This window comes from Rana temporaria, chromosome 12 (assembly GCF_905171775.1).
Source record: "Rana temporaria chromosome 12, aRanTem1.1, whole genome shotgun sequence".
Taxonomy (NCBI): domain Eukaryota; kingdom Metazoa; phylum Chordata; class Amphibia; order Anura; family Ranidae; genus Rana; species Rana temporaria.
Window position 1 is genome coordinate 137,540,665 of NC_053500.1, and position 26,047 is coordinate 137,566,711.

General features: G+C 47.3%; 1 protein-coding gene across 3 annotated transcripts in view; it reads left to right on the forward strand.

Annotated features, from left to right (window-relative positions):
* Positions 1 to 26,047, forward strand: part of SPAG9 (sperm associated antigen 9) — a 72,195-nt gene that overhangs the window by 8,823 nt on the left and 37,325 nt on the right. The window contains exons 2-4 of one of the 3 annotated variants that reach the window (XM_040330900.1): positions 9,151 to 9,271; positions 12,577 to 12,647; positions 18,314 to 18,408. In XM_040330900.1, the coding sequence (XP_040186834.1) occupies positions 9,151 to 9,271; positions 12,577 to 12,647; positions 18,314 to 18,408 (287 nt within the window). Of the gene's footprint in view, positions 1 to 9,150; positions 9,272 to 12,576; positions 12,648 to 18,313; positions 18,409 to 20,487; positions 20,811 to 26,047 lie in introns of those variants that run through there. The other 2 variants (XM_040330902.1, XM_040330901.1) reach the window with 2 other exon arrangements.

Consider the following 26,047-nt stretch of genomic DNA (forward strand, 5'->3'; position numbering starts at 1 on the left):
CAATGTTAATTGCTATGAGTTGCCCTCGGGGGGTCACTTTAACAGGCCCTTACTGTGGTGTGAGAATTTTATTGCGCCGTCACTCCTGTATACCGGCCTCACCCAGCTTTAGGCAGCACCGTCCACCCATCATATACATTGTGGCTACTTATTAACTCCATATGAGTCAATAGCTGGATCAGCAGGAGCCTCCATAGTGACCTCCTTCTCAGCTGGCTGGCAGTCATGTTGATCCTCTGGCTTTACCTCTTCTGGGTCTCTGACCTCGGGATTGGATTCTGACCTCGGGATTTGCAATCTTTTATGTTTATCTTACAGTTTTGTCATTTATTGTTATTTCCCTGTGTGGGTTTTGCTTTCCTTCCCCACAGCCTCCTATCACGAGTTCCTCCTTCACGTGACCCGCGTTGGCCGACCCCCCCCCCCCCCCCCCCCCCCCCCGATACAGCACGGAACAATCCAGTTTCTCCTGCGCCGCCAAGACCATATTAATGGATGAATCGGCGTCCCTCCTGGACGTGAAGCTGATCTCTGTGTTGGGTTCTCGGGTATTTCTGTGGATTCTCCACTCTCTACATCTGGTTGTGTTGTCCTCGGGGACCGGTCCGTCCAGTTGTCCTACATTCTTCTGTCCTTCAACTTTCAAGACAATCCAGTTTGGCCGCTTCCTGGATGACCCCGATAATACACGTTGACATTAAGGAGTAAAAATTCCAAATTTTCAAGTATAACTAAAGACCAAACTTTTTTTGGATAGCGTGGACAGGGATTAGAACAGGGATCGACCAATCCCAGGTGCTAGGTTGCCGTGGCGACAAATTGCTTCCACCCTTCTGTGCGCAACCGCCCTGCCGTTATGTAACCCGGGCTCTGCTTGCCAATCTGCGGGGCCCGGTGACTTGTCCTTAGAGTTCCCCTAACGTGAAAGTTCCTTCAAGGACTGCGCAGGCGCAAACTTGCCGACGGAAATCTCCGAACCTCGCCCGGCATCCAGGCTCATTCTTTAACATCCCCGTGGATTGGAGGATGTTAAAGAAAGAGCCAGGAGGCCGAGCGAGCCATCCGAGCAAAGTGAGGCCGACTGGCCACTTTCCTCAAAATCCACGTCGCCCTGGATGCCGGCCGAGGTTCGGAGATTTCCGTCGGCAAGTTTGCGCCTGCGCAGTCCTTAAAGGAACTTTCTTGTTAGCCAGAACCATATCGGCAGATCAGATTGCGCCTGCGCAGGAACTTTCACGTTAGCCGGAACCATATCGGCAGATCACCGGAATCAGCATAGCGGGTGCCTCTGGGAAAAGGGGAGGGAGGAGAGTGGACACGCGGCCGCTCTTCTCCCCCATCTTGTGGCTGACCCGGAAGTGACAAGTATGACGTCACTTCCAGATCCCCCATTGACAGATTCCCCGGCCATCAAGGTCTGGGAAAGAACGAAATGCGGTGCATTACATTCAGGGGCGACCTACAGGGTCTTTTTCTTCTCTATGCGATGAGAAAAAATGAGGTTAAGCAAAAAAAAAAAAAAAATATTTTAATTACAAGCAAATGACCCCCCCCCCCCCCAACCACACATATACGCATGTACAAACATAAACGAATGCGTCGGGCACCTATGCCTGAAAACGTTGATAGTGCGACACGTTTCATATGGCGGCGCAAACCGGAATGAGGGCAATATTTCTGATGACCTATAGGGGGCCTTTGAAGCACCGCCCATAGCAAGTACAGGGTACTAAGGTTTGTCGCCATTTGACGGGCGCATGCAAGTTTAAGGCTTGACATGTTGGGTATCTATATACTCGGTACAACCTCGACTTTTATATTTTAAATATAAATATACCGGGGTTATGCAGATCGCTGCCACAACCCTGGTATTTTCTTCAATGGTGGGCGGTGCGCTTTAAGGTAAAAGTGCGTTCCTGTTCATTCGCCGCAAGATAACTTTTATCGGCGGCGGGAGAGGTGCCCACCCTCCTCCCGCCGTGTCCCGGTCATTTCATGCTAGAGACGTGTTTTTTTTTTTTTTTGGGGGGGGGGGGGGGGGTGATCTATTTGTGCTAGGAGAGAACTGGGGGGGGGGATTCGTGCTAGGATGCTGAATTGAGGGGGAGGATTTGTGCTGGGATGGGGGGGGGGCTTTAGAGGGGGGTAGAGGATTGGTGCTCCGAGGAGCCATTTGAGACGTGGAGCGATTGTGCTAAAAGGGATGTGTTTTTTTTTTTTTGGGGGGGGGGGGGTGGATTTAGTGAGAGAGCATTTGAATGGGGACAGGAGGTGGGGGAGATTTCCGAGGGGGGGGGGGGTATGTGTACTGGGAGGAGGTTGAATTTATACTGGGGGGGGGGGGGCAATAAGGAAGCAGATTAGTCCTCAGTTGTGTTTTTTTTATTTTTGGGGGGGGGGGGGTGGATTTTTGCCTACACACAATGCTCATACACCTTGGGGGGGTTGCAGTTTAGCTCTAAGTGACCTTGTTGTCCCAGAACTGAGCCGGCCCCCCGTGTGTGTGTGTGTGGGGGGGCGGGGGCGGGGGCGGGGGACAGGTTCTTTTATTCTGATGCTCTCATTGGAAACTTTCTCTTAATTTGGTAAAACGTATTTATTTATTTTTTCACGTGCCTTTTTTTCGTTGTCGGATTGTCTACGTTTCCATCCGCATAGTGCATTCATCGCCGCCGCCGTGCGTTTGTTGTGACTGAGATGCAGACTGTTAATAAATTGGGCTATTAGCGGCGCTGTCAGTACATCTGTCAGGTGGTTTAGTGGCGGCCATCTGTCTCCGTTTAAGTCTAAGAATCCCCCCCCCCCCCCCCGCCAGTCTGGTTATTAACCCTACTGGCGTCTGCGCAGGTCATGTCGGCCCCGGAGACGTGGACAGCGGTGGTTTTTGGGGGTGATATATATATATATATATATATATATATATATATATATATATATATATATATCATTTTTATTTATTAGAGACTGTCTGCCCTTTAATGAGCTGACAGGAAGTCAGTTGTGCGCAGGAAAAAGTATCCCCCCCCCCCCCACTTTATTTCTAAACTTTTTATAACTCTGAAGACTTGAGTGATTCAGAACATTTTATACTGGTGATAAAATCCGGCTGTCCAGGGCTGGCGTTTTCTAGGCGGAGGGTGTAAAGTCATCCTGAGTGTTGTGTTGGAGCTTTGTTCTGTGGATGAGCGCTGGCGATGGGAGTGGTGCCGTTTTTCCCTTCTTGTCGGTCTGGCTTTGTTTCCACATTCCTGTCTGCGGCCCGGTCACAGGCTGTGCTGTTGTCACCCCGGCGGTGTCGCCCAGGCCGGTGAAGTGTCCGGAGGTGTGATGTCATCCTCTGGGGTGGCGGCTTTTTCTGGAACTGGTCCCAGTGGGCCGTCATCTATGGGACCCGAGCCAAGGACTTGCCCTGCCACATGTGTCTGCCCCCTGCTCTGCACATTGTGTGTGTGTGTCGCTGCCTGCAATGTGCACTGTGCAGGAACAGACGGCAGCCAATCAGAAGTGACCTTTGTGTTTTTTTACATTCCTATAGAGAACTTCTTTATCTCATCAGATCACCCCCCCCCCCCCCCCCAATCATATATATAAATCCTATGTTCAGCAATCTCTCGAGCCAGTCCTGTAGTCGGGGGGGGGGGGGGGGGGGTACACGCCAAGTTATATAATAATTGCATTTGCAGAGCTCAACCCTTTGCTCCGGCTGCAAATAAACGACCCCCTTCCTAGGCTGATTGACTTCCGAAATTTAATAAATTACCCAATTTTTGGTAAAATATAAAAGCAGAGGTTGCCCTGAATAAAAAATGTTGTTTTTTATACTTGCCTGCTCTTGCACATAACCGCTCGGATCCTCCTCTTCTCTGGTCCCTCTTCTGCGCTCCTGGCTCCTCCCTCTTGTTGAGTGCCCCCACAGGAAGCACCTTGCTATGGGGGCACCCGAGCCTCGGCTCCCTGTGTCCATTCAGACGCTGAGCCACGGCCCCGCCCACCCACCCCTTCTCCTCACTGGCTCACTGACTTTGACAGCAGCAGGAGCCAAAGGCCCTTTGGCAGAAGTAAACGGAAGTAAACATGCTAACCCCCTCGGGAGAGCGCTTCCCAGAGGGGGTTAGTTATTGTGGGGAGGGACCCCAGAAGAGGAGGATCAGGGGCCACTCTGTGCAAAACCAACTACACAGTGGAGGTAAGTAGGACATGTTTGTTGTTTAAAAAAAAAAAAATATCTGAACCTTTACAGCCTTTTAAGGTGACGGGAAAAAATGCACCAAAAACACGTAAAAAAAATGCACATACTGGACGCATCCAGGCGCTTTTTTTTTTTCTGTCATGTGAACCAGCCCCCCAAAAAATGCACTGAACCCCAGAAACTCATCTGGACTGCGCTTTCTATCGCGTGAACCAGCCCTAAAGGAACACAGTGATTTTCCCCGTACTTTGAAATATTGTGGTCGGCATTGGGCGACGACTGCGCTGGTTTTGGGTCCTGTGTGAGGATGGGGGGGGGGGGGGGGGCGACTTCTGGCACTTTGAGGTTTGGAAGCTTCTCCACATGATGGGTGAGGACCAGTGCCGATCCTAAGCTCCCTGGGGCCCTAAATGACATGTCACATTAAAGTTGAGAAGTGGGGGGGGGGGGGGCACTGCCGACAGTGGCATGTCACATTAAATATTACAGTTGAGAAGTGGGGGGGGGGTGTTCTGCTATCTGAACTGACATCTTATATTAAAGTGAGAAGCCGGGGGTGCTGACTTGTTACCTCTTCTACCATGCAGCCAGCGAGTTGAGAAGTGGGATGAGGGGCCGAAAATGACTTCTCACCAGGCGGGGCCTCTAGTAATTTAGGGGACCCCCTGCAGCTTTGCGGGGGCCCTAAGCGGCTTGCATAGGGTGGATCGGCCCCCCCCCCCCTACACACGCACAACTCTGTTCCCCCCGTCATACATGCTGAGATACCTGACCTGGAAGGGGAGGTGTTCTCCGATTGGTTGGCGTCCTCTCTTCCTTCGAGGAACGTTGGTTGTGTGTGGCCAGTGCAGGTGCAGAGCTGGGAATGGCGAGGCTGTAGGGTGGTGAGTGGAGGGCAGGGTGTCCAGGGAGGGGAGCGGCAGATCCCGGATTGGGTCCGGCTGTCTGGTGATGGGGCAGACAATGCTGGACGGGGTTTTTTCGCTCACTCAAACAATATCACAAAAGGATTTTGGGAGAGGGGGGGGGGCAAAGAGAGGCTTTCACCAGCCGCGTCCCTGGTCCTTTCTAGAGCCGTACGCAGGGGTCACCGAACGTTCACCTCGCTGTCCAAATCCTACCGCTACTGAGCAAGCCAATCCATGTGACCCAAGAGAACATTGCCCCGCACAGGTCACTGCCATGGAAAGACATGTACTGAACCCCAACTGTGCATATTGTAGCAGAAATTCTCACATTCTATAACAAATCTTTTTTTTTTTTTTGTTACATCTCAGCATTGCTCTCCTGCAGCCTCATTGCAGCCACTTCCCATCTACAGGCACTCCCAACAGTGGCTGCACTGCATTTCTCAGGGGGGGGGGAGGCTATGCCAGTGTAATATGTTCTGAAACATTTGACACCTTTCAGGGGGGTGCAGATACCTGTCTAAAGACAGGTATTTGCACCCACTTCGGGCCACACAGTCTCGGGCAGACTGCGGGCATGATGTCACCTTCCGTCCCCCCCCGTTGTGCTCTGGGAACACTCGGCTCCCAGAACACAGCAGGAGCCAATCGGCAGGCGCAGCGCGACTCGTGCATGCGCCGTAGGGAACCGGGCAGTGAAGCCGGAGCGCCTCACTTCCTGGTTCCCTCACCGAGGATGGCGGGGGGGGGAGGGGGCCAGCAACGTGACGAGCGATCGCTCGTCCTCTGCTGCGGATGGCGCTGGACTTCTGGACAGGTAAGTGTGCCGATATTAACCACTTAAGCCCCGGACCAATATGCTGCCTAAAGACCCAAGGGGTTTTTACAGTTCGGGACTGCGTCGCTTTAACGGACAATTGCGCGGTCGTGCGACGTGGCTCCCAAACAAAATTGGCGTCCTTTTTTCCCCACAAATAGAGCTTTCTTTTGGTGGTATTTGATCACCTCTGCGGTTTTTATTTTTTTGCGCTATAAACAAAAATAGAGCGACAATTTTGAAAAAAATTCAATATTTTTTACTTTTTGCTATAATAAATATCCCCCAAAAATATATAAAACATTTTTTTTTCCTCAGTTTAGGCCGATATGTATTCTTCTACCTATTTTTGGTAAAAAAATTGCAATAATCGTTTATCGGTTGGTTTGCGCAAAATTTATAGCGTTTACAAAATAGGGGATAGTTTTATTGCATTTTTATTTTTTTTACTACTAATGGCGGCGATCAGATTATATATATATATATATATAATATTTTTTTTTTTTTTTTTCCGTCACTGCGACATTATGGCGGACACTTCGGACAATTTTGACATATTTTTGGGACCATTGTCATTTTCACAGCAAAAAATGCATTTAAATGGCATTGTTTATTGTGAAAATGACAGTTGGAGTTTGGGAGTTAAACACAGGGGGCGCTGTAACATTTAGGGTTCACTTGGTGTGTGTTTACAGCTGTAGGGGGGTGTGGCTGTAGGTCTGACGTCATCGATCGAGTCTCCCTATAAAAGGGATCACACGATCGATGCGCCGACACAGTGAAGCACGGGGAAGCCGTGTTTACATACGGCTCTCCCTGTTCTTCAGCTCCGGGGAGCGATCGCGACGACCGCCGCATGTACCGGGGGGGGGTCCCGATCGGACCCCCGACCCGCGTCAAGCAGAGGATGCAGAGGACATACAGGTACGTACATGCGCCTGTCCGTGCCATTCTGCTGACGTATATTTACATGAGGATCTCGGCAAGTGGTTAAAAGTCAGTAGCTGCAGCATTTGTAGCTGCTGGCTTTTAATTTTTTTTTTTTCCAGCGGCCATCCACTTTAAATGTCAGTCTAGGCATGGGCACAGTGAGGCATGGGCACAGTGAGGCATGGACATGGACACCCTAGGCTTATCCTCGAGTCAATACGTTCCCCCAGTTTTTTGTGATAAAATTAGGTGCCTCGGCTTATACTCGAGTATATACAGAAATGTGAGGGGTGTACTTACTTTTGTGAGATACTGTAGGCTGCGTTCTCATGAATATGAAGGGTCTCAGTGATGTCACTGGTCTCCTGTGATCCTATTGGCTGGTTTTTACACCGTTACATTTGTTCTCTAATATTGGAGGTCGCATGACTCATTTCTTGCGCTCTCTCTATCCTAACCCATGTGTGATGGATGCACCCCCCCCCCCCCCGGGGCTCCTGGACCGATGGGGAATGACGATCATAAGGCTGCATCTTGTGATATTCTCACATTGGCGCTCATGTAATCTTTCTGTTCCTTTTTTTAGTTGTTTGCTTTGTAGCTGATTGTCATATTGGCAGCTGCCTGAAGGCTCTACTGTTCTAGGGCAGCATACAAATCTTCTTTTTTTTTTTTCCTTTTTTGGTGTTTATAAACCATCTTATTTTCCTATTCAGTGGGGGTTTACGCGTAACACGGTTAACAAGCGTTTTGAATAACGAGCAATTTATTTTATTTTTTTTGCATTTCTATTGACTTCCATGGGGAAAGTCGCTTTGATATGCGAGTGCTTTGGATTACAAGCGTTCTCCTGGAACTGATTATACTCGTAATCCAATGTTCCATTGTACACGGTGAAGGGACTGTCCTCCAGATGATCTACAGATGAAACAAATCCTCCTTCATACAATGTACCTGTTTATCTGCAAGTTGTCTTATTTTGTAAGTTGCATCTTGATTTTGTGTTGCGCAAAAGTCAAAGTTGCATTCAAGTCACACCCATCAGAAGGTGCATCAAAGTCGCCATGGAATGGGAATGACTTTGGAGTCGCACAAGTTTGAATGGAGCCTAAGCGCTGATTCATGCCACAATTTCTGTATTCCAGCTGCGTTTTTGATGCGTTCCAATAATTTTTTTTCTTTTCTTCTTCTTTATCCCAATTAAAGTGGAGGTCCACCCTAAAAAAAAAAAAAAATTTGCCAAAAAGGCTAAAAAAAATGTGTGCTTGCCAGAAATGGCTGTTGCTAATCTGCCCCTTCCTTGTCTGCGGTGCTCCGCTGGCCAGTAATTGAGGCCGCGGCTTTGCGGCCTTCTGCAGTCCTCGGCTTCCTTCTGTGGAGGCCGCGGCCTTCTGCCGGCCTCAGCTTCTTTCCGTGAAGGCCGCAAAGTCGCGGCCTCAATTACCGGCGGGCAAGGAGCCGCCGCGATGCGCCCCGTGCCAGCCGGTAATTGAGGCCGCGTCTTTGCGGCCTTCTGCAGCCCTAATTGCGACCTGGCGCCTGGATTTTGTCGAGGCCTGCATTACACATGGAATTTTATTTAATACAATCATTGCAGATATCAACCCCACACAGTTACCAGAATACAGTCTTGTATTGTAGGATTGTAGAGCACAGGTCCTCTTTGAAGAGGTTTGGGTGCTTCTGCTCTGCATGCCGTTGCCTTGTTTTTTACTTCTCAGCGTTTTTATTTTTTTTTGTCATATTTGTCTTTTAAATCTGCTTTTTTTTTTATTTTTTTAAAGTAAGGTTTATAAATATTATTTTTAATTTTTTTTTTATATTGGGATATAAAAATGTATTAAATTCTTTTTTTAATTTTTTTTGTCCTTTTTTTTTTTTTTACTTTTAATTTTTTTTTTTTTTTTTTTTTTTTACAAATAAATGTCACTTGTATTTCTTAGAAAAAATATATTTCTTGCATAAGACTTCTGTGTACTAGGAGTTAGCTGCCCCCTAGTGTACAGAGGAGGGACTGTCCTGAGGTTGTGCTTATGTCAACTACCTCTGCTTTACAGATGGAACTATTCTCTATGTTCCAGGGGCGCACAGTTTTCTGCAACTATATTTTTTTTTTTTTGCAAAGCCAAGTGGTCACAGGTCTGGCGAGGACTGGTTGCTTAGAATTATCTCAGCTTCTGTCCCGTTATCTGTCACGTCTCCTCTTTCACTTCTCCATCTACACTTCTAGCATGGTGCCAACTTTTATTTTTTTTTTTTTTATTTCAATATTTTCATTTTGATGTTTTTTTTTTTTTTCTCTACAGAAATTTATAGAATTTGAAGATGTACAAGAGCAGGATAAGAAGGAGCTTCAGACTCGTGTGGAAAATCTGGAATCCCAAATCCGGCAACTGGAGCTGAAAGCAAAGAACTCCACTGATCAAAGTAAGTCTGAGTCCGGCTCTTCTGTATGGGTGTGAAGTGTCACTGAGTATCGGCAACCAGGGCTGTCTTAACGAGAGGGCACACCTGGACACTGCCCGGGGGGCCCCAGCTGCATGGTGGGCCCCTGCACTTTCCCCAAAGCAGCTGGTCATTGAGCCCACGCTGCCCTGAAATTGGGGGCCCCATGATAGCAGAGAGTGATAGATGCAAAGGGAAGGCAGTCTGCCTCCTACCTACTTAATGTCTGTTTACCTGCACTGTCATCATTGTAGGGGCCCCAGAGCATTACTTTGCCCAGGGGCTTATGATGCTATTAAGACGGGCCCTGTCGGCAACGGCACATCGGTGACACTAATGGGTGCCTATTGTAGGAGCTTAGGTTTGTGAGATGGTCAGATCTGTCAGTGAGTGGACTCGTTCATATTGTGTATGCTGCACTGTGCAGAGAGGCCACTGCTTACTCGGTCCTTCTTCTACTCCTTTCCCTAGATCATTATTTTATTGTGTGTTTGTTTTTTGTTTTTTTAAGAAATCAAGCTTTGTTGCCTGAACAAAATACATTTCAGCAATCCCAAAGCAAATGAGTTGTCCCGGGATTGGTGGGGTGCTAGAAATTTAGGACTATACTCCAAGCTCGACCAATGTAGCAAAACAATTAAAAACTATTATACTCAGTACGGGATTTGGAAGACAGCGAGGATCAATGTAGTAGTGGCTGCTACTACTGTGATGCAACAAAAAAAATTATATATGTCTTTATTTAATTTTTTGCTACATAAGGTGAACTTATCCTTTTTAAAGGGTTACTATAGGAAAAAAAAAATTCTTTAAAATAACAAACATGTTATTCTTGCCTCCACTATGCAGTTCGTTTTGCACAGAGTGGCCCCGATCCACGTCTTCTGGGGTCCCTCGGCGGCGATCTCTGGTCCTCCCCGCAAGAACTCACCACAGTCATGTGAAAGAGCTCGCGTGGTGGTGAGTCCTTGCGGGACATAGCCGCTCACTGTATCACTCCTCAGCGCCGCGTCACTGGATGTGATTGACAGCAGCGCTAGCCAATGGCTGTGCTGCTCTAAATACATCCGCTCTAGCCAATCAGCGGCCAGGCTGAGCAGCGAAGAGGATCTCGAGGGGTCAGGTAAGTAAAACGGGCTCGGGAGGGGGCGGCATCATCAGATGTTTTTTCACCTTAATGCATAGATTGCATTAAAGTGAAAACATGTTTTTCTTTACAACTCCTTTTAAGGAGGTAGGAGGGGAGTTCATAGACATTATTCAGTAAAGGAATAAAATGAAGGGGATGGGACCAGTGGTCCAAGGACATTATCAGGGGTGAAGGATAAAATAAAGGGGATAGGGCCAGTGGTCCAGAGTCATTATCAGGGTTAAAGGCCAGAATTAAAGAGGAGTTCCACCCAAAAATGGAACTTCCTCTTAACCCACTCCTCTCCCCCTTACATGCCACATTTGGCATGTAATTTTTTTTGGGGGGGGGGGGGGGTGGGGGCTTCAGGAGAAGGGGACTTCCTGTCCCACTTCCTCCTTCCGCCGAGGGTCTGCAAAGGCGATACTTCATATTGCCTTTTGGCAGCCCCTCCCTGTAGGCGATCGCCTGGGACACGTGACAGGTCCCAGGCGATCGCCTGCCCAATCAAACTGCGCAGCGCCGGGCGCGCCTGCGCAGTGCCGCTCGCGCATGCGCAGTGGGTGCCCGGCCGTGAAGCCGAAAGCTGTCACGATCTGAAGCAATGCCTGTGTATTCTTGAGGTCTATGGACCTCAAATCGCATCAGAGGGGGACAAAAGTTGTGCGGGGACTACTTTGAAGTTGCTGTGACTTGAAGTCGCACAGATATGAACGGTGCCCATTGGAAATCATGGGGTATGACTTGTCATGCGACTCCCAAGTCGCATTATAAGTCGCACAAGTGGAAACAGAGCCTTAATGGCTGCTTTCTGATGGTTTCTAATTTCCCCTCCTCTGCCTTTTTTTTTTTTTTTTTTTTTTTTTTTTTTTTTGGTTTAGTATCTTTCTATTAAAAATACTTTTTTTTTCAGGCTCAGGTATTGGGCAATTTGGATGGTTAAGGTGCTGATAAGTTGTTCGGTGCACAGGATTGCTCTGGGTCTCGTTGGTCAATGACACTTTTTATGGTGGTTTGACTTTGGGTCCAGTGTAGAGTAGATATGCCAGGTAAAATGGCGCCCCCTTCTGTATTACAGGCAGCATAGGAAATCAGTCTCGCAAGCAGTGCGTGAGCAACTCCAATGAACTTTGAGACGGTGCTGGTAGTGGTCCACAGGGAGTATTTCTGTTAGGCTTAAAGCGGAGGTTCACCCTATTAGGTCACTTTGTTTAATATAATACTCCCCCCGCTGTACCTGACGATTTGGCGGTTCAAAAAAAATATAAAAATCTACATACCCCCTTTGCAGCATCTCGAGCAGGCACATCCGGGTTGTAGGGGTTCGGGAATGGGCGTGTCGGTTAGCTCCGCAAAGGATTTTGGGAGCTAACACGTGTGTCTCTGGACGGTGACGAGACACAGCAGCCAGAGGAGCAATCTCGCAATATTTCGAACGTCACCTGACTGCACCCGGTCATGTGACGGTCATTTATATGCTAGGCACAGCGGGGAGTGTCCTTTTCAGGACGCTGCCGGCCGTTGTCCTAGCAACTCTGCAGTGTTGACGGCGCGCCTCGCCGTCACACTGCGCATGCGCGGGATAGAGCGGTGAATGCTGGGACCAGCATTCACCGCATCCCGGAAGATACTGCAGGAGGGCTTCAGAGTGCCCTGACTAAAGATGGCAATGTCCATGAGAATATTTTATAACTCATCTTTCGGAGGGATATCGCCATGCCTGCGGCTATGAGGATTAGACTGGTGAGTACTAATTACTTTGTACCACCAGCGTTTCAAAATGCTCTTTAAAAAAAACTGTTTTGCCGCGGAACTCCCGCTTTAAGTCCCATGTGGATTGGTCCAGGCAGGTTATGGGCCCCGTACTTCACTGGTATACAGGGGGGAGGTTGGCATGATGATATGGTAATAGAATTTATGCCAATGTGGTTTCCTTTCTGCAGAGAGACAATCCACACCCTGATTACTCACTGTGGTCAGCTGCTCTTCACGTTCTATATATCCACCGCCCCGTTCTCTGCACAGCTTTTCAATGTCATTGTGATTTATTTATTTATTATTATTATTATTAGCAATATAACTATTTTATTTTTTTATTATTGTTTGCATTTTTCTGCTATAAAATAGAAAAAACAAGTAAATCTATTCATTCTTGCAGTTAGTCGCTTGGAGGAGAGAGAGGCAGAGCTGAAGAAAGAATATAACGCCCTCCACCAGCGACATTCAGAGGTAGGGGTCGGCCATCTTTATCGCATGAATACAGGGCCAGCACTGTGTTTACAAATCCAGTTCAGTATGACCTCCACCCACCACTATTCATTTTATGTTTCCGTGGGATGGCCCAGTTCCTCTGATCTGCTCTGCCCATCAAAGGGGAGACTATGATAAATCCCGAGAGCAGAGGAGCACTGGAATGAGATGGTCAGAGGAACTCTGGAAGCAGCAGTGAAGATGCGATGGTCAGAGAAGCCCTGGAAACTAAGAGAAGCGGGGGGGGGGGGGGTGGGGGTTGGGGGGGAGATGGTCAGAGGATGAATCATAAGAGGGCCAATGAGAGCTGTAGAGCTGGCGGTGTGCCTCCTGTGTAAGCTAAGGAAGTGAACAGGCAGTAGCTTCAGCTGCCCACAGTTAAAATGGCTGCAGCCAGACTTGGTGGAGGGAGATTTCTGCAGCATATTTGGCAAGTACAGAATCGCAGTGTGTGTGTGTATGTATGTGTGTATATATATATATATATATATATATATATATATATATATATATATATATATATATATATATATATATATATATATATATATATAATAATATGCAAAGTGGTTGCCAATGCCAACCCTAAAAAAAGCTCAGTCGTTTTGACAGTTCTTGTATAGGTAAGGGGCGGAGCCACCTGGCAATGTCACCTGGTGGCCCCGCCCCTTACCTATATAAGAACTGTCAGATGGTGGAGCCCTGCAGTAGGCGGCCAGCCTCCAAGAACGGCGGAAGCATTTTTTTGGGGGGAGGCGTGATTGCCGATAGATTTACATTGGGGGACACAGTATTTTTTAATAAAGGAATTGTCAAAAACGGTCTATTTTTATTACTTTTTGACTATTATTATTTTTTTTTTATTATTTTTTTTTACTGAATGGGTATACGCCTTCACATTGGGGGGCTCCCAGATCTGGGGCCCCCTTGTTAAAGGGGGCTTCCAGATTCCGATATGCCCCTTGCCCGCAGACCCCAATGAGGGCATGTGGACTGGTATGGTTCAGGAGGTGGTGGAGGGCACTCGGTGCCCCCCCCCCCCTTTTTTTCTAACTTGCCAGGCTGCATGCCCGGAAAAGAGAATGGTGTGGATTTTGGGGTTGGACCCCACACCATTTTTGAATTTTGAATTGACCCCCATAGTCTAAAGGGGTGCCAGGATGCCATATTCTATGGATCTTTATACTAAGGACTGTTCTGACCTGAAGGGGTGCTGGGGATGCCATATTGCACTAATTTAGCACCATAGGCAGAAAGGGCCCCAGGGATGCCATATTCCAGGATTGTGGTACTAAGGGCCGTTCTCATCTCCAGGGCTGCGCAAAATGTCTGATTCCAGCTTTGTGAGCTTATAGTGCTTATTGGAAGATATTGTCAGTAGGGTCCCCGGCATTGCATACATGGTGGTGGGGGGGGGTCATGTTTGTGTATTTCATAGACTTTCCTTCCTGCTGAGATCAATTTAAAATCAAACTTAATTTATGTTATCAAATCTATATTTTCAGGAAAAAATACACTAAAAATTAATTTTATTGCACACAAGCACAATTTATTCACCCTTTTTTTTTTTTTTTTTTTTATGTATAAAATACGAGATGGTGTAGAGTAGATGGATACCAGGGGCTAGATTTAGAGAGAATTTACGCCGGCGTATCTATAGATACGCCGCGTAAATTCAAATCTGCGCCGGCGTATCTTCTTTCTGTATTCAGAAAGTAAGATACGCCGACATTAGCCTAAGATGTGACTGGCATAAGTCTCTTACACCGTCGTATCTTTGGGTGCATATTTACGCTGGCCGCTAGGTGGCACTGTCGTAGTTTTCGGCATAGAATATGCAAATGACCTAGATACGCCGATTCACAAATTTACGTACGCCCAGCGCTATTTTTTTACGTTGTTTACGTTGGGCTTTTTCGGCGTAAGGTTACTCCTGCTATTAGGAGGCACACGCAATGTTAAGTATGGCCGTCGTTCCGCGTCGATATTTGAATTTTTTACGTTGTTTGCGTAAGTTGTTCGCGAACGTAATTTACGTTCACGTCGAAACCAATGACGTCCTTGCGGTGTAGTTTGGAGCAATGCACACTGGGAAATTCCACGGACGGCGCATGCGCCGTTCGAGGAAAAACATCAATCACGTAGGGTCACCACCCATTTACATAAAACACGCCCCCCTCATACTCATTTGAATTACGCGCGCTTACACCTGCCCCATTCACGCTACGCCGCCGTAACTTAGAAGGCAAGTGCTTTGTGAATACAGCACTTGCCTCTCTAACTTGCGGCGTAGCGTAAATACGATACGCTGCGCCGCCGTAACTATGCGCACCCCTACCTGAATCTAGCCCCTTATCCAACCATCCAAACTTCCTTCCGCCCTCAAAACTGCAAAAAAAAAAATGATTGTCCCGAAAATTGTCAATAGGTGGCGCTTCAAATTGTTTTACAGCTCATCAGTTTGCAGTAAGGTTGCATTCACACCTGAGTGTAGCGTTTTGCGGCGTTTTTTACCGCGATTTTGGACAGGTCTAGGGTCACCAATGTTAAAAGCAGAAAAATGCCAAAATACACCCAAAAAAAAGTCCCAGAACTTGTTTGAGCTTCAGGCGTTTTTGAACTTCTGGCTTCAGGCGTTTTGTAGTGGAGATGTGAACCATCTCCATAGAGAATCATTGATTTTTTTTCACCTCCAGCGTTTTGTAGCTTCAGGCTTCAAGCTACAAAACGTTCAGGTGTGAATGGGGTCTAAATATTGGCCCTAGATTAATTGCTTTCACGCTGATATATAATGTGTGGTGCAACTACTGTGCGTACACCCTGTGCGTGCGTTTGCATTTGTGGGTGTGCACAGTGCAATGAGGTTGCTTTTTTTTTTTTATTTTTTTTATTATATTATAAAATATTATACTTTTTATTTTTTATTATTTGCTTTCACAAGGGGGTCAACAAGCCCTTATTTGATGGCGTTGGGAAGGTGACAGGTATTCTTTATAGAAACGTCAGCGGCCTATTGGACCGCTTATATCTCCCCTGTACTCCACTGCAGCCGGTCTAGCGAATGTGCACCTATTTTTTTTTTAGCCTGGATTCTGAGAGCTTTGAAGTGGCCAAAGCTCAGAGCGGAGAGCTTCATAAGCAGCGGAGGAGCTCGGAAAATAGATGTTCCCTGTTCTCCTCCTGCCCACCATCCGGGGGTCACTAGAGTGGGTAATTAGGGGGGAGCACTACAAGAGTTTGACAGTAGGGGGCAGAAGAAAACGGTAACAAGCTCATGCTTGCTATTGCAGCTGTGATCTTTTTTTTAAACTCTTCAGACTTGGGAAGTACATAGTAGGTCCAGGGTGGTGGTTGATTTTATCTCGGCATATTGGCGCTCACTGCACAGCCAGATAAATACAGACAATGAAGAGAAATGTAGGTCTTGATGGCACAGTTGTGCTGAGTTTAGGATCTCAGATTGGTTGTCCTGTGACCAGACATGCATAGCCCACCCTGTGTAGACGAGGCAAAATACCAGGTCCTTGGGGCCCCAATCGCACCTCAGCGTTTTGTAGCTTGAAGCTCTATAACGCTGGAGGAGAAAAAAAAAAAAAAAATTTTTATTCTTTATGGAGATGATTCACATCTCCACCACAAGTAGCTTAAAGCGGAGGTTCCGCCATTTTTATTTTATTTTTTTTAAATACGGCAGCTGGTGACTTTTAAAAAATGGACACTTACCTGTCCAGCGCGCCCGCGATGTCAGACGCAGAGGCTGAGCAATCGCTCAGTCCTCGGCTGCTTCCGCTGCCATCCTAGGTGAGGGAATCAGGAAGTGAAGCCTTGCGGCTTCACTGCCCGATTCCCTACTGCGCATGCGCGAGGATCGTGGCGCGCCGTCACTGGTCCTTGCTCTCTCCTGGGAACAGTGTTTTCCAGAAGACAGCGGGGGGGGGGGCGTTGTGACGTGACAGGCTAGATTCCCCGCATGGACCTGAACCCGGAAGTGGTGCAAATACCTGCGGAGGTTCACTTTTTGTGTGAACCTCCACTTTAAGGCTCCATGCACACTGAAGCTGATAAAAGCTATAAAAAAACGCCAGTAGCTTTGCAGGGAGCCTTTCAACGTTTTTTCAGCGTTTTTGCAATAGCTTTAATCCGCGTTTTTTCAGTGTAGCTTTTTTTTTTTTTTTTTCAATGGATTAAAAAACGCTGGCACCGGCATTTTTAAGCATTTTTCTGCGTTTTTACCGCCAAAAAACGGCACTTTGAACGCAAATTTCGGGCGTTCAGAAAAAAGCAAATAAACTACAAAGCTCGTTAACACTAAAAAAACGCCCAGGTGTGCATGGGCACATAGGCTAACATAGAGTTCAGTTTATGGGCTTTAAAAAAAAAGCCAATAAACTGCAGTTTATTAGCTTCAGTGTGCATTGAGCCTAAATATGTTTGTAGCTGGAAGCGGGCAGATTTGTGTGTTTGTTTTTTTTTTTCCTGTGCATTAAAACGCTTGATTTGAGCGTTTTTAGAGCGCTTTGACACGTTTTTTATGCTCAAATGCCACAATTTTAATAAAAGCAAATAATGATAATAAAAAAATAAATACAGTTAAAACCTTGGATTGCGTGCATAACTCGTTCCGGAAGCATGCTTGTAATCCAAAGCACTTGTATATCAAAGCGAATTTTCCCATAAGAAATAATGGAAACTCCAATTATTTGTTCCACAACCATTTATTAAGTTTATAGTACATATAAAAAGATTATAGCAATGTGATCGGTTGTACACCTGCTGTGCCCATTATGAAGGGTTCCCACCATCCCTGTGCCAAGTTCCCAGGTCGGTACACCTGCTGTGCCCATTATGAGGGGCTCCCACCATCCCTGTGCTGAGTTCCTGGGTCTGTACATCTGCTGTGCCCATTATGAGGGGTTCCCACCATCCCTGTGCTGAGTTCCTGGGTCTGTACATCTGCTGTGCCCATTATGAGGGGTTCCCACCATCCCTGTGCTGAGTTCCCGGGTCTGTACCCCTGCTGTGCCCATTTTGAGGGGGTTCCCACCATCCCTGTGCTGAGTTCCTGGGTCTGTACATCTGCTGTGCCCATTATGAGGGGTTCCCACCATCCCTGTGCAGAGTTCAGGGGTCTGTACACCTGCTCTTCCCAGCACAGGAATAGTGGAAACCCCTCATAATGTACACAGTGGGTGTACAGACCCAGTAACTCAGCACAGGGATGGTGAGAACCCCTCATAATGGGTTCCCGGGTCTGTACACCTGCTGTGCCCCTTATGAGAGCTCAGGGTCTGTACATGGGTCTCTGGGGTCTGTACATTGAGGGGTTCCCCCACTATCCCTGTGCTGAGTTACTGGGTCTGTACACCCACTGTGCCCATTATGAGGGGTTCCCACCATCCCTGCTGAATGCATTTATTTTAATTTGGACAATGTAACAGGAAGAATTAGAAGGCCCTAAGGTTTTCGGTAAAAGAGGCGGGCTCAGTGATCTTGCCATTACAGTCAGCCAAATTCATGAAACCTCACAAACTCCACCTACAACTGAAATGACACTTTTGGGGCGGATGAACCCTTTAAATACTTGTGCACTTTGGGGGGGAATGTCCATAAATATTAAACAATCCCCTTTTTTATCTTCTCTATAGATGATCCATAATTACATGGAACACCTGGAACGTACCAAACTGCAGCAGCTAATGTCGTCCGACCAACTGGAATCTACCATGCAAAACAGAATTAGGTGAGATCAGTGCGAGTTTAATAAAGAACTGGTGGGGGGGGGATGTGCCTCCCACCCCCAAGCTGCTTTTGTCCATGGCAGAGAATACCGCCATTGTATTTAAATCCCAGAACAATGCCGGGGCTGATTCTGAAAATCTGCATGCAGGACTGGAATGTGTTGGGAGCCAGGCGGCGTGATGCACCCTTTCCTCTCCAGAACGCCGTCCCTTCCACCGTCTCCTACTGTTATTTTTTTTCCAGCTAGCATCCTCTTGTACTTTTTGTATATTAACGTGTATGTGTATATATGTATAGAATATATATTTTTATATACATAGATTTACAGAATATAAATCTATATATATATAGTTATAGTGTGCTTTTTTTATTTTTCTTTTTTTTTTTTTTTTTAATATTGGATTTTGTGTTTTCTTTTATCCTGTTTTTTTTTTTTTTTTATTAGTTTGCTTTCCTTTGTTTCGAAGTTTTATGTGCCTTTTTGCTAGTTTAATAAATTGGCGCTGAGTTCTTGCTTTGCACCTGCAGAATCTACAGCGAGAATAAGCATGCAATCACATGTAGGGTGAACCAGCGTTTCCACTTGCGATTTTCATATGATTTTTGCATGTCGAACGTGGGGCAGTCCATTCAGTTAATGGGTGGCGTTATGAACATTTGTTATCCGAAAATAAACCTCTGCTTATTTTTGGTAGAAAAGCTTTTTTTTTTTTTTTTTTTATATAAAGGTGCGATTTGCCGTATGACAATCGCCGCAGAATCGCATCATTCTTGTGCTGCCAATAAAGGATAATGGCACCCAAACGTGCGTCACACATCGATTGCCACACAATGATTCTGCCCGCGATTCCAGATCCGCAGCATGTGAATGGAGCCTAAGGCCTCGTTCACATTGGATCATTCCGGGTCACATGACAAGTCGCACCCCATTGCGCAACGTCGCTCCCGCGCATGTGCCCTTGAGCCAACGGTGACAGCACAGGCCCTGTAGAAATGGCACGATCGCACCCTTTCTAAAGTACGCATGCACCGATGACGTCGGCACAAGCGTATATGGTAAATATCTCCTAAACCGTGCAGGTTTAGAGGATATTTCCAGTACCTACAGGTAAGTCTCTTATTATAAAGTTGTCTGTAATGCCACGTACACACGGTCGGAATTTCCGACAAGACAAGTTTGTTGTGAGCTTTTGGTTGAAAATTCAGACCGTATGTAAGCTCCATCTGACTTTTTCTGTTGGAAATTCTGACAGCAAAAATTTGAGAGCTGGTTCTCGGTTTTTCCGACCAGAAAAATTCTTGTCGGAAATTCCGATCGTCTGTACGCAATTCCGACGCACAAAAAAACATGCATGCCCGGAATCAAGTCGACGCATGCTCGGAATCATTAAACTTCGTTTTTCTCGACTTGTCTTAGTGTTGTACGTCACCACGTTCTTGACGGTCGGAATTTTGTGTGATCGTGTGTATGCAGCACAAGTTTGAGCCAACATTCCGTTGGAAAAAAAAAATCCACTGTTTTCTTGTCGGAATTTCCGATCGTGTGTACGCGGCATAAGGGTTTACAACCACTTTAATGTAATGCGCAACATTTCTGCAATGATGATCTCACCGAAGAATTTACAGGCCAAAAATGAAATGCTTGTTGTCCGATTTTTAGATTGTATCCAAATTTATTATTGCGATCGAGAGATCTAATTGTTGCATGTGTGAGTGATTAGTGTTGAGTGTGGTGACCCCCCTTACTCCATCCCAAGCAGCCGTTGTCATTTGTCACCGTTCGGTGACTGATCTAGGGTGAAATGTGGCTGCTGCGGCTTGCTGTACTTTGCACGTCACCTCTGGTGGCGTCGCCTTGTCAGATCGGCCTGGTCCATGTACCGTGTGCTCTGTCTGTGTTGTTGTTGTTCACGGATTGTCAGCATCCAGCAGCCGCTGCCTCTTCCCTCCCCTGTGCAGGAGTCCCCAGATGGATAACGTGCATTGATTGGCTGCAGCTCAATACAGAGCATCTTCATCCCTTTCCCTGGGAGAGCCGGTGGAGGAGGAGGTGGAGGGGGGGGGGGAGGGATGATGTCATCGCTCGGAGTCTGCTGCAGGAGCACACACACGCAGCAATGGGCTATGGCATTGCTTTTGTGGCACCAGCTGAATGACAGACCCTGAGCTCATCCGGCGGACCCTCTCGTTAGACGTGCGGCACCCTTGATCCCCAGGCCTGCCACCATGCCAGCGCAGAGCCATGAGTCCCAGATGCATGCTACTCTTTGTGTTTGGCTTTGTTGGCGGGGCGGTGGTCATTAATTCTGCCATCCTGGTGTCTCTGTCTGTCCTGCTGCTCGTGCATTTCTCCTTCTCCGCCGGCCTGCCGGCCCTGACCGAGAGCCTTCCCAGGATCCTCAGGTACTTATTAACCCTTCATCACCCAGGGTGTGCTTAGGCCCAGCCGCCCCGACTTCATTTGTTTTTGTGTGGTTTGATTGATCACCCTGCCGAGCGTACAGATGGGGCGCTTTCTGTATTTGTGCGTGTGTGTCCTGCGTATTTATATCTGTACCTATTGCTTGCTGTTGTTTTTTATTTATTTTTTGCATTTAATGCAGAGGAAGGAGAAAAAAAAATGTATTTTTTTAAATGCCACTGTGACGGAGTTGTTCAGCTCGGCCCTTAAGGGCCGGACTCTTCCAAAGTTTTAAGGTTGGCGCAGTGAGGGCGGTGAAACAGTAAGGAGGTCGGTCGTACGTTACCGGATCTGCGATGTTGACTGACCTTGAGCTTGATACTGCTGCAACTTTCTCCAGTGAGTGCGCGTCCTGCGTCTGTGCGAAGAGCATCTTTCGGGGTGACCGACGTTTGGCACGGCTAAAGCTTATAACCGCCGTCTCTGCTCTTGCAGCCAGTCACTCTGGCCCCTGCGCTCTGTGATTTCTTGCTAACTGGAGATTGGTCATTTTTTATTGGCAAGAGTGGCGAATGGATGATTACTGCGCCTCTCCAAAATCGTAGTTGTGTGTGGCCTTTGGGGGCCGGAGCTGGACAGGTCTGATTTGTGATATTACACGGAATTTGGATATTTTGTTTTTTATATCATCAGTATCGTGCTGTATTTAGAACTGTTTTGTCGCTTTGTTTTCGGAATTTCTGGCCTGTGTATGTGACGCTGTTCTGCCTTATTGTGATTAATATTATTGTATTTTATATTCTTCTGCATATATTTTTTATTATGTATGTATTTAATATTGTATAAATATTTTATGTATGTGTATATATTTAGGTTTTATAATTATATTATTTAATAATAATTTTTTTTCAGGGTTTCTATAGACCCAGCTGTTGTTTTTTTGTAGTGCTTGGGAGACAACACAAATCAATACAAGAGGGTGGGAGGGCCCTGCTAACCAGAGCTTACAATCTCTAGTGGAGTTTAGTGTGTTGTCTTTTGAGTGTAATATGTCTGATATCATACACTGGGATTATGTCCGAGGACGGTCAGTTTGAATGCAGTTTAATATGATTTTGATGCCGTTGTTGCGTATTTATAATGATAAGTTTACATGTAGTTCGGTATATTTTGGTTTTCATTATTCGTTTGTGCTTTTCCTTAAATTGGTGTTAAACCCAAAACCGGTTTACCGAGCATTAGATGTGATGGCTGCATTAGTTTTCCATTTTTAGGGGTTTTCCTGGCCTATAACACCTCCTGTATTAGAGTGCCTCCATTCTGGATGAAGGTGCACAGTAGAACACAGCATTGTCAGTCTCGGGGGAGGGATTGTTGCATGTATTGGTAGATTTAAGTACACTAACAAAAAAAAGAAAATTGAAACAAAAAGCTCACACTTTATATTCAGTTACAGGAAACTGATTTTTTTTATATATATTTTTTTTTTGGTATAAAGGGTTTACATGAATACTAAAGTTCATCATTGTGAGTGCCCCTGTAATTTTTAATTGGTTTGTCCAATCCCTGTAAACATATTTACTTGCAGGGAGAGGGCACAGGTGCAGCGTCCAGCCTTGCTGTCAGCAACCTGTCAAACTCTGAGAGGCTAAAAGCTGCTGTGGCTGGATGGGGCTGGACAGTGCACCTAGCAGTACTAACATTTAGGACAGTATGATCCAATGTCCAGAACGCCAGCAGTCTGCATACTGCTCTAAAGACAAGTACCGCTTGGTGCTCCGTCCAGCCGCTCCCGGTCTCTCTCACTTGTCCAGCCGCTGCCGGTCTCTCTCTCTCGTCCAGCCGCTGCCGGTCTCTCTCTCGTCCAGCCGCTGCCGGTCTCTCTCTCTCTCTCGTCCAGCCGCTGCCGGTCTCTCTCTCTCGTCCAGCCGCCGCCGGTCTCTCTCTCGTCCAGCCGCTGCCGGTCTCTCTCTCTCGTCCAGCCGCTGCCGGTCTCTCTCTCTCGTCCAGCCGCTGCCGGTCTCTCTCTCTCGTCCAGCCGCTGCCGGTCTCTCTCTCTCGTCCAGCCGCTGCCGGTCTCTCTCTCTCGTCCAGCCGCTGCCGGTCTCTCTCTCTCGTCCAGCCGCCGCCGGTCTCTCTCTCTCGTCCAGCCGCCGCCGGTCTCTCTCTCTCGTCCAGCCGCCGCCGGTCTCTCTCTCTCGTCCAGCCGCCGCCGGTCTCTCTCTCTCGTCCAGCCGCCGCCGGTCTCTCTCTCTCGTCCAGCCGCCGCCGGTCTCTCTCTCTCGTCCAGCCGCCGCCGGTCTCTCTCTCTCGTCCAGCCGCCGCCGGTCTCTCTCTCTCGTCCAGCCGCCGCCGGTCTCTCTCTCTCTCGTCCAGCCGCTGCCGGTCTCTCTCTCTCTCTCTCTCTCTCTCGTCCAGCCGCTGCCGGTCTCTCTCTCTCTCTCTCTCTCTCTCGTCCAGCCGCTGCCGGTCTCTCTCTCTCTCTCTCTCTCTCTCTCTCTCTCTCTCTCTCTCTCTCGTCCAGCCGCTGCCGGTCTCTCTCTCTCTCGTCCAGCCGCTCTCTCTCTCTCTCTCTCTCGTCCAGCCGCTGCCGCTCTCTCTCTCTCTCTCTCGTCCAGCCGCTGCCGCTCTCTCTCGTCCAGCCGCTGCCGCTTAGTGCGCATGGGGTCTTAAAGCTTTAGTTCACCTTTACTAAAAAAACTCCTATGTAGGCGATGTGTCCTGTAGATAAAAGCAAATTGTGCAGCTTTGACCAAAGTTAAATCGTGTCTGAACTCAGCAATGCTGTATTGGGGAAAAGAGAGTGCATGTAAGGGGGTTTGTTTCAGCTGGGAGTGTCTTGGCAACATCCTAACAACAAGGCAGGACAGGATGATGCCACCGCTGGAAGTTTTTTTGGCCAGGCTTCAGGAGATATGTATATGGCCTTGCCTCCATAGCAAGGACATAGGCCAACTTTGGTCAAAGCTCACAGTTGTTTAGCTACGGCGCCCCTTACCTACATAGGCTGATTTTGGTAAAGGTGAACAATGCCCTTAATCTGCACAAAGTGTAGAATTTTGAGGCAGTTTATAAAGGTGGCAAGCTTTCAAATGCTGAGCTCAAAGCATCAGGAGGGAGAGAGAGATGTAAAGGGGGGTTGAATCGGAGAAAGACCTCACTCCTGTGATGATGGAGGTGAGCCGTAACAACTAGACCTCTCTTTGGTAACGTTCTGGGAATATTCCAGTCAGGCTTTGAGGTACGTTAACGGCCTACACCTATAGCAGGGGCTTTATTCAACTTTGTAGATAAAGCAAATACTGCAGCCGTTTACATACTTCATGAAGCCTGACTGGAATACTCCCAGGACATTGTTAGGATGTTACTAAGAGAGGCCTAGTTGTTTCTACTCGCCTCCAGTGCCCTCCACGGTCATAGAAGTGAGCGCTCAAATGCTGAGCTCAGAACTACTGCATCAGGGGAGAGAAAAAGGGCATGTGAGGGAGTTTGAATCCGAGAAAGAACTCACTACTGGCATGCTTAAGGTAAACCATAATAGCTAGGCCTCTCTTGGCAACGTCCTGGGAATGCTCCAGTTAGGCTTCATCAGGTATATAAATGGCCTACACCTTTAGCAAGAGCATTATTTAACTTTAGTCAAAGCTGCACAGTTAATTTTTATCTACATAGTTAAATAATGCTCTTTTTGTAGGTGTAGGCCGTTGACGTACCTCCTGAAGCCTGACGGGGAATACTCCCAGGATGTTGCTAGTCATTACTGCTCCCCATCACCATCGCAGGAGGCAGCTCTCAAACTCTGAGCTACTGCATCAGGGGAGAGGGCGCATGTAAAATGGTTTGAGTCAGAGAAGGAGCTCACTCCTGTGATGATGGAGGTGAGCACTAACAACTAGGCCTCTCTTTAACAATGTCCTGCCAATATTCCAGTCAGGCTTTATGAGATGCATAGACGGCCTACACCTAAAGCAGGGGCTTTATTCAACTTTGTAGATAAAAACATCCATTTACATACCTCATGAAGCCTGACTGAAATACTACCGGGACGTTGCTTAGAAAGTCCCAGTCATTACTGCTCTACTCCACCATCACAGGAGGGAGCCATTTCCCCGATTCAAACCCCCTCACATGCTGTTTGTCTCCCCTGATGCAGTAGCTCTGAGCGCAACATTGGAGAACTCGCTCCTGTGATGGTGGAGGTGAGCAGTGATGACTGGTAGCTAGATTCAGATAGAGTTAGGCCGAGCTAAGATACGACGGCCTGCGCCGTCGTATCTTGGGGTGCAGTATTTAGGCTGGCCCGCTAGGTGGCGCTTCCGTTGAGTTCGGCGTAGAATATGTAAATGACTAGATACGCCTATTCACGAACGTACGTGCGCCCGTCGCAGTAAAGATACAGCGTTTTCAGGCGTAAAGTTATTCCATCAAATAGCAGGACTAGTCAATGTTAAGTATGGCCGTCGTTCCCGCGTTGAAATTTTAAAATTTTACGTTGTTTGCGTAAGTCGTCCGTGAATAGGGCTGGACGTAATTTACGTTCACGTCGAAACCAATACGTCCTTGCGTTGTACTTTGGTGCAATGCACACTGGGATATGTACACGGACGGCGCATGCGCCGTTTGTAAAAAAAACGTCAATCACGGCAGGTCACCCCCCATTAACATAAAACACGCCCCCTCAGCCTAATTTGAATTAGGCGCGCTTACGCCTTCCCGATTTACGCTACGCCGCCGTAAGTTAGGAGGCAAGTACTTTGTGAATACAGTACTTGCCTCTCTGACTTAAGGCGGCGTAGCGTAAATACGGTACGCTACGCCGCCTTAAAGATGCGGCACTCTACATGAATCTAGCTATGGGCCTCTCTTTAGCAATGTCCTGGCAGTATTTCAGTCAGACTTCATGAGGAATGTAAATGGCCTATACCGATTATTAAGGACATTATTCAAATTTAGTCAGTGCTGCACAGTTTGTCTGTTCTTTTCTGCATAGGCAGTTTTATTGATGAAGTCAAACTAGCTCTTCGAACTTACTTCAATGGCGCATTGTCCTGACTGAAATTTTTTATGTGACTGGAAAACCTTTGTATAGACTGACATGTTTGTGTTCTGTGATTCGGATATGGACGGAATATCGTCGATGAGAGGCAAGCAGAGCGCACAATTAGCTGATCCTGTGGCTGAAAAATAATGAAGCCACTCTTTATTAGTCAGAACGAGCCGCCACCGTCGTTAATTTGTG